Below are 8,068 nucleotides of genomic sequence, written 5' to 3'. Positions count from 1 at the left end.
CATCCTCGGAAAGGCTCAGGAGCATCATTGGATGAGACCTCCCATTTCATTTACTAGAACTTAACGTTTTCACCACACAGAAAAGGGAAGAAATCGAGTGATCTCCCCTAAGCAAGCACTCACCATCCACCACTTCAGAAATGCAGAGGCCAACCTGCATCAAGCAAAGTCCTGGTGTCAGATAAAGAACTGGCCGACCACAGCTCCCTGGCTTGTTGCCTGGCTTTGTACAGCTAGTGCTCAAGCTGGATTTTACCCTTTGAGATAGTTGTGGGGGAAGCGATGGGGTAAAAACTATTTTGTGACACTGAAATTTCATGGAATTCAGATCTCAGTATTTATAAATCAGGTTTGGGGCTGGCAAAATGGCTCAGTGCGTAAAGGTGCTTGCTGCTAAGCCTAAGGATAACAGAGTTTGGTTCATGGGACTCACACGGTGGAAGGAGAACGGACTCCCACAAGTTGTCCTCTGGCCCCTACAGATGTGCCATTTTACACATGTGCCTATACACACACACACACACACACACACACACACACACACAGCCTTGCTCAAGTGTTTGTAAAGTACCAACTGTGGTTGTTTTTGGTCAGTTGATCAGCTCCTAAGCATTACCGTGAGAACAGAAGATCCCCAAAGTAAAAAAAAAAAACCTGCTTTTGAGTGTCAAGTTTTGCCACAGATATGCCTGTCCTTCCCTGGTACCAGGTATTGTGTAAGCAAGGTTCATGGCCCCAGAAACAGCAGTTATGATTCTGTGTTCTATTAACAATGACTAATTACAAAATAAACATTCCCTGAAGAATTCACACCATAAAATATTTATTAAAAATTTAAAATGATTTTCTCCTGCTTTGGTTATTAAAATCTTTGATTCTTATCTGTTGGTACCAATTGCCATTGATAATGTAACATTATCACTGTCATCATGAGATGAGAAACAGATGACAGAAGGCAAGAAGAAGACGCTGTGGGTAGGATGGTATAAAACACCAAACTTCACAGTTATTTAACAAATTTTGGCTTTGCTAGCAGTTGAAAATTCACTTACAATGTATTTAAACTTTTTCCATAAGTAACCAACGTACAAATTCAGTTGAATTTGATAAATTAAAACCTTGGCAGTGAACACAGAGCTTGTTGAAGGCTGAGGAGAAAAGGGATGTCATGTCTCCCTGGGGAGCTTTTCTCTGGATTTCATAGCTCCTGCTGCTGGAAAAATAAACCGTCTGATAACAAGAGCATAAAAAAGCCTTCTGATTTGCAAAGTGGTTCACGTTTGAGGTTTAAGTGCCACCTCATGTCCCTGTGACGGTGGACGACCTATCTGAGCATCTCCTCAGTACAGTTGTTTTTTTCCTGATCTTCATCGGCCCATTGATAATGTCCTGCCCTTGGGACTATTTAGACAAGGGGATCCCAAAACTGGGCAGAACAAAATGAACCACCAGGCTGTATCATGAGGCAAAGTTGAAAGTAACTTGGAGAGCAGCAGATGACAGCTCATGTTTTCAATTGAAAACAAACAAACAAACAAACAAACAAAACAAAACAAAAACCACATCCAATTGCTTCTTAGGTACCACTGTAGAGCCAGGAAATAAAAAGACGCCATCAAAAGAAGAGAAATGGCTTCAATGCCACTCCGCCCCCAGAATGTCGAATGTCTTCCTTAGAAATGGACATTTTCTTTCCATCTCTGTAATGTAGAAAATCACTTAATAAGATCTCTACACATGGTTATAAAAAAAAAGCACATAATAGCCTCCCCTCCCCCAAAAGCATAAAAATAGACAGACTATATCTTTTACAATGAAATTAAGACATGCTTCTGATGGCTGAGGCTTATGACTAGGGTCGGAGTTCAAGATCGCTTCTTTTCATAATAATTATATAATTTACATCTCCTTTCAGCCTTGAACACTGATTTTAAAAAAGCCCAGGTAAAGGGGCGGTAATGGGCATTCTCCTGTGCCTGCCGCTGAAACAGAAAGGAATAAAGACATCCTTCAACCCCTGACTCCGGCAGCCACACCTCAAGGGCACTTAGGGGCTCAAGCTTTTGTCGCACGCTTGAGAACACAGGTGGCAACTCCAGGGGCTGTGGCTTTCCATTTTGCATCTGGAGACACGCACAGACACGCTGCTCTGGATATGTCCCCTTATAGGTTAGAGGTGAATGACGTCATCCGGAAGAGCATCATCGGGAACACCACCAGCTTGAGCAGACTTGTGGTACAAGAATCAGGCCCCGTGTTGCTCAGTCTCGTAAAGGAGTCTAATCTGTGCCGTGTAGGCTATACGGTCACTGCAGGGAACATCTTCTGCTCACTGTTAGTGTGAGCAAAGGGGGGCTGCACTGGTCTATAGCCAGGCTGCAGGCCATCCATGAACGGAGGCACTGGCGTCATGGGCACAGAGTCATGCTGTACGGCATAGCCCACATACGGAGTATGCAGGTACTGCCCTTGGTGGGGTACGATCTGGGTGGCCTGCTGACAGTTGAGTACTGAGAAATTTGTGGGCATGTTGACATACACATTGTTCATGGTTCCCTCGGGCAAGCAGCAATTGGTCTGTGATCTTGTCGGGGGAGCCCGGGCCCCCGAGTTCGCACTGGAGCTGGAGCTGGCAGCTGTGCTGGACTGACGAGAGGATGAGCCCCTGGAAGTGCTGGCACTGGGAATCATGGGGATGGTCTCCATCAGGCGGTTGCCCCCTGGGGCTCTGCTCTGCTGGGGATCCTGCTTTGGCCGTAGACATCTGCAACAGCATGCAGCAACGAGGGACCCGAGGATGATGAAGGCAACGAACACAGAGCCAACGATGAGGAACGGCACGTAGATGGGGACTGCAGAGAGAACACAGCATTAGGCTTCCCATCAGAATCCCTGGACACGGCAACCAGCAAAGGCTAGGCCAGCTCTGTCAGGCCAGAAGTGCCCAAGAGGCATCTTCCGTGCCCAAGTGCCTTGGAACGCTGCCAAGGCTCACAGGTATGGCAAGGCCCCTGGAAGCTAAACGTCATAATCCCACTTAGAGTCCCCTAATACAATACCAGGTGCTCATGTCCAAGCTGTCACAGTACAGGCTTGATCTAGGTGATCCTACAATAACTGAGTGGCCTAAAGAAATGTAAGTCTTCCCTAGCAGGGCACCGGATCTAAATGTGAATGAGTTTACACGTTCCTTGGCTTCTTCTTGCCATTATTTTTAACAAGCTTCTTTTCTTACAGGCAGAAAAAAAACAAAACAAAACAAAAAAACCATAAAAAATAAATAACTTAGGTAAGACTCTGAACCTTTGTCATTTCCAAATAAGAAATAAGACGTAGAAGGGGAAAAACAATCAAAAGACAAACGACTGGCCAGGGTGATAGCTCAGCAGAAAAAGGCTCCTGCCACCAAGCATAATAATGAATGGAGTTTAATCTTCAGAACCTAGACGGAGGACAGAGAACATCTCCAAGTTGTCTTCTGACCTCCACAGGCACACCACAGCACATGTACACGTGTGTGCACACACACACAAAATGGATAAAAGTTTTATATATTTATATATATATAATATTTTTACTAATATATATATGTATAGTAGTAAAAAAAGTGCACAGATCTAAAACAAACAAACAAAAAAAACAAAACAAAACAAAACAAAACAAAAAATCCCTGCTTAATGAAAGTGAATAACACAAAAGTTGTTACCAGAGGCTGGGGGGCGGGGGGGGGGGGGAACGATGGCAAGAGCCGGTGGGTATTAAGTTATTCTGAAAAATAAAACCATAAAATAACAATAAAGGGTTGTGAGTAAAACTAGCAGAGTAATGAACTTCACTTTAAAATTTTCTTTAAACCAAAAACAACAACAACAACAACAAAAAAAAAAAAAAAAAAAAACCTTTCAGGAACTTTGCATGGTGTGACTCTCAGCTTTAACCTTTGGAAAGCCAGAAACAAGAAAATTGTCTTGGAGTTCAAGGCCAGTCTAGACTACATAGTGAGTTACTGGGCCAGCCTAGGCTATAAAGTGAGACTTTATATATTATATATAATTATATATTATCTTTTAAAAATAAATAACAGAATTGTTTAAATCATGGGAGCCATAGGCAAGGCAGGTACGTGGGGCTAGCAAAGCATGCTAGCAAGGAGCCCCGCAGCATGCTCAGGACCTAAGCAGGCAGGAGGAGCCTGCAAGAAGCCTCTGGACCACTTCTGTGGAAGTCTCCCTACAGTCAAGAAACTGCTGCATTTTCCGGTGCGTTCCCAATTCGGTTCCTTTTTCGGCAGGTGTGGGAGTGGGTGTGAGGTGTGGGGAACTGGCCTGGACAGAGTCCTCCCAGATGCTAAGGAACCATGTCACCACTGAGCCAAGACCAGCCCTCCCTAAGGACTCCATCTGAACAAGGATTCATGGGTCTCACCAGTCTTGGCGAGGCCCAGTTGCCAGCACTTCCGATGGGGCAGCACGCGGAGCCCAGACCCCAAAGGTCAGATCTGCGAATGGCTTTTGCAGACTCTATCCTGGGAGTCGGCACCTCCATTCACATAGCATACAGAATCACCGAGAAATAAACGTACAACCAGGCAGTGGACACTGCTGAGCAGAGCCTCTTCTGTACTCAGGGTCCGTTCCGCAGACCAGAAGGCTTGCTGCCATCTGCAGCCCAGCTGGCTCCCACAGCTGTACCGTTCTCATTACACCAGCACTGGAGGCCCGGTCCAGGACCTGAGCAGTGAGAGCCAAGCCCTTTCCTACACACAGTAAAAATATCTCATTCCCTAAATTAAGATACCAGCTCCCTCATGTTATAAATGGCAAACAAACAAACAAACAAAAACCCACAGAGATGTTTTACCTCCAATATGAAAACAAAATCCAGCTGAAATCAGTCTCAGCCCACATAATGAGTTTGGGGGAGAAATAACTGTTCTCTTTCCAGGATTTCTTAATTGGAAGTGTAAATAACTACACAGGGGTAAAGAATGCAGTGCTACCACAAGCCCCCGCAGGCTTAATTGGGCAATTCGTCCTTCATTGCAGAAGGGCTGTGAGAGAACCAGGAGACTTAAAGATTTAGGAGTGGAGTGAAGGGCAGCCATGGCCAGCATCCACAGTGTGAGAAGGCCGCTGCCTCCAGCCTTAGCCAACTCCATCCCGACTTTTTAGAAGTTATTAACAAGCCCAATTGAACAGACACCTTATTGTAGCCATTTGGCTCTTTTCTCTAGGCTTTGTTCCCGGACCACACACTCCGCAAACTGAGCTGCAGTTCAGATGGTGCCTTCTCCATCGTTCGACCCTCAGTTCTCCTCCTTTCAGACTGAAGTCAGTGCAATAGCAGGAAGAGCAAACTAAGAAAACGCTTAACTGCACTGCAAAGAGCTGCTGGGCTGGAGACTGCTCTATAAAACAGAAACCACCTGTACCAAAGCTCAGGCAGCTCCAACGCTATGTGCCTGTAGCACTCATTCTCACACACACACACACACACACACAGAGACTCAATTTGGCAGCCTCTCCTTAAGGAAATGCCATCTACTAAATTATTTGACAGGCTTACTTTCAAAATCTGGCTTTGTCTATTAAGAAATAGTCAAAAGTCTCAATGAGCAAAGTTGGGCTCCGTTCCAGTGGCACGTCTATCAAGTCAGCCTAAGGAGGCCAATCCAGATTCCCAGAGGCCTAGGCGGTCACAGGGAACTGTGCACTGGCTCCTGCGGGAGAGACTGGATCCCTGGGATGTGAAAAGGTGCGTCACCCACGGGAAGCCGTCTGCTGCTCCCCAGAACTGCCCTCCGTCTGAGGACCCTTGGAGGAGAACACTGGACAAGCCTTCTCCAGAGGGGTGCACCCTTGTCATTTTCTTGACTATTCCCAAGATTAAGCCCAGTGGAAATGGGACGAAGGGAAAGGAAGGCACGGACCATGAACAGAAGCAACGTGTTTTTTCTCGAGGCTTTTTTGCCCCACTTCATACAAAGTTAATGAGTAGGGGAAACAAAACAAAACAAAACAAAAACAACCCCCAAACAAAAACAAAAACAAAAAACTCAGGTTTCTGCTCCCCGGCCCTTTCCTAAAATCTCCAGGCTTCCCGGTCCCTCTTGCCCAGGCAAAGCAACCGCCCTCCCCCTCCCTCTTTGCACCTGGCTGCTGCTCGCCTACCTGCCGAGCTGTCTGGGCCTTCTCGGTCTGTCCGGCCAGGCTCCCCTACGCCCTGCTGGCGGTCGTTGTCGCAGCCGCCCTGGTCTAGGCGCGCCTCGGCGCTGGAGCAGCAGTAGCGCAGCGCGCAGCTGCCGCAGCAGATGGTGGCGTCGCCGCCGTCGAAGCGCTCGGGGCACTGGAAGCCGATGCGCCAGACGCCCTGCGCGTCCAGCCAGCCGTGGCAGTACTCGCCGCTGGCCCGCGCCCCCGCCGCCAGCAGCGCGGCCAGCAGCAGCTGCAGCAGCGACGCGCGGTGCCTGGAAGAGGTGGGAGGTGAGCAGCGTCCGCCCCACATGGCACTGCCCTGGGCACCGGTGATGTCTCTAGAGGTCACAGATCTCCCCCAAGAAGTTATGGTTCGGCGATCCTGGGGCTTTCCGTGAGGAACACTCCCCTCTGAGGCGAAGCCCAGGCTGCAGAGCCAGGGTCTAAGTCATCCCTCCTTGCGAGTGACCACGTCCCTGCTAGGTTCGGCCTTCACAGGGGCATCACAGAAGAAACGTTCCTGGAAGCTTGGCTTGCGATCCCACCTTCTTTGGGCATCCCCGAGGGGACGCCTCGCTGCCGACCAGGAGTCAGGCCGCGGCTGGAGCGCTTCAGCATCAGAGTCCGGAGCTGGTGGCTGCTTTCCCCCCTCTATTCACTTCCCCTGCGAGAAGCAGCGAAGGAGGCGGGCAGTGCGCGTAGTGCTCCCGGCGGCAAGTGCAGCAGCGGTCGGCTGCGCTCTGCCTCCGCCACTCTGTGCTCGGTCCTCATGGCTCCGGCCACCGCTCGGGACGCTGCGAGTGTCCACACCTCCCCTGCAGAACCGGAGCCCGCCCGGCTGGCGGCGGCCGCGCGGCTGCTGCTGGGCGCCGGGCCAGCGGGCTGCCCTCCCCGGCTCCTGCTGCAGCCCGCGTCTGGTCTCCTTTCTCCCTGTCGCTGGTGCGCCCCCGGCAGTGCGCTCCGGTGGGAGCCGCCCACGGAAGTTTCAGTCCCTCGGGCTACGGGAGCAGAGGAGCGCGCGGACACCCCACGCTCGCCTGGCAAGGCTGCGAGCCAGCTCCGACTGCCGGGCTGCGCGCCGCGCTCCGCACTTAAAGAGGGGCTGGAGGCTCCCCTGCGCGCATGCGTGCCGAGAGGGCTTTCCCTCCGCTTTGGGACGCCAGGGGACACTCGTAGCCCTTCACTTTCCTTCACCAAAGGTGTGGCGGTGGCCAGGCAGCGGTGCGAGTGAACAGAACAGACAAGTGGGAAAACACGTTTTAAGTCAGCCACGCCTTGGAAGCCAGTTAAAGCAAGGATAGCAGAAGCAAGTTTAGTGCGGATCTTCGACGTCCAACATTCCGAGTTACTCTGACAACTCTCCAAAGGATAATTCTTACTTTCCATGTTACAGAGGACTCAGTCGTCACTCAGATAGACTTGTCTTGCTCAGCTTTCAACCTCCAGGCCCAGGACGAACACAACCCCTATCTGAGCTGTGGTGCCTGGCCTCCCGGTGCCATGGCACTGCACAGTAAAGAGGTCAGCAAGAAAGTCAATAGGGTCACTGACTAAATTAACTATATTATTTTATTAGTTTTCTTTTCCCCTCCCTAATTTGGTGTGGTGATTGTTGACGTCCGGCAGAAAGGTGCCTCCATGTGACACTTGACCTCCTTGGCTTAGACAGCTGCAGCCAGGAAGAAGGCAAGGGTTCAGACGCCAGAGATTCTGAGAAGAAACGAATAGCTTCACTCTTGAAGCAGCTGAGCAGGTGCTGATGCTATTAAAGTAACCTTGAGTATTTTTAAAGGACCTACTGTGTCTTTCTCAGCTGGAGTCATTCCACATGAATGCTAAACCCAGCCCCTGAAGATGAACCATCACGTGTTTCC

The 8,068-nt window shown here is 49.6% G+C and overlaps 1 protein-coding gene across 2 annotated transcripts; it reads right to left on the bottom strand.

Annotated features, from left to right (window-relative positions):
- Positions 1-806: 806 nt before the first annotated feature.
- Shisa2 (shisa family member 2) lies at positions 807-7,443 on the bottom strand. Of its 2 annotated transcripts, XR_003834768.1 has the most exons (3): positions 6,171-7,443; positions 2,037-2,852; positions 828-1,700 (listed from the first exon to the last, which is right to left on the bottom strand). XR_003834768.1 is itself a non-coding variant. In XM_021182490.2 (2 exons), exons 1-2 carry the CDS (start codon positions 6,502-6,504, stop codon positions 2,299-2,301), a joined length of 888 nt encoding a protein of 295 aa, XP_021038149.1. In that variant the 5' UTR covers positions 6,505-7,443; the 3' UTR covers positions 807-2,298. The 2 variants fall into 2 exon arrangements, 1 of the variants encoding a protein (XP_021038149.1); XM_021182490.2 differs by having other exon boundaries at positions 807-2,852.
- Positions 7,444-8,068: the final 625 nt, after the last annotated feature.

Source organism: Mus caroli, chromosome 14 (genome assembly GCF_900094665.2).
Source record: "Mus caroli chromosome 14, CAROLI_EIJ_v1.1, whole genome shotgun sequence".
NCBI lineage: Eukaryota > Metazoa > Chordata > Mammalia > Rodentia > Muridae > Mus > Mus caroli.
This window is presented reverse-complemented; position numbering and strand designations above follow the sequence as displayed.

Bases quoted from the DNA above. Each gene is read 5' to 3' on its own strand.
- Shisa2 (XM_021182490.2), bottom strand. From the start codon at position 6,504: ATGTGGGGCGGACGCTGCTCACCTCCCACCTCTTCCAGGCACCGCGCG. The intron at 2,853-6,170 runs GTAGGCGAGCAG...TTCTCTCTGCAG, and splicing joins AGGCCCAGACAGCTCGGCAG to TCCCCATCTACGTGCCGTTC.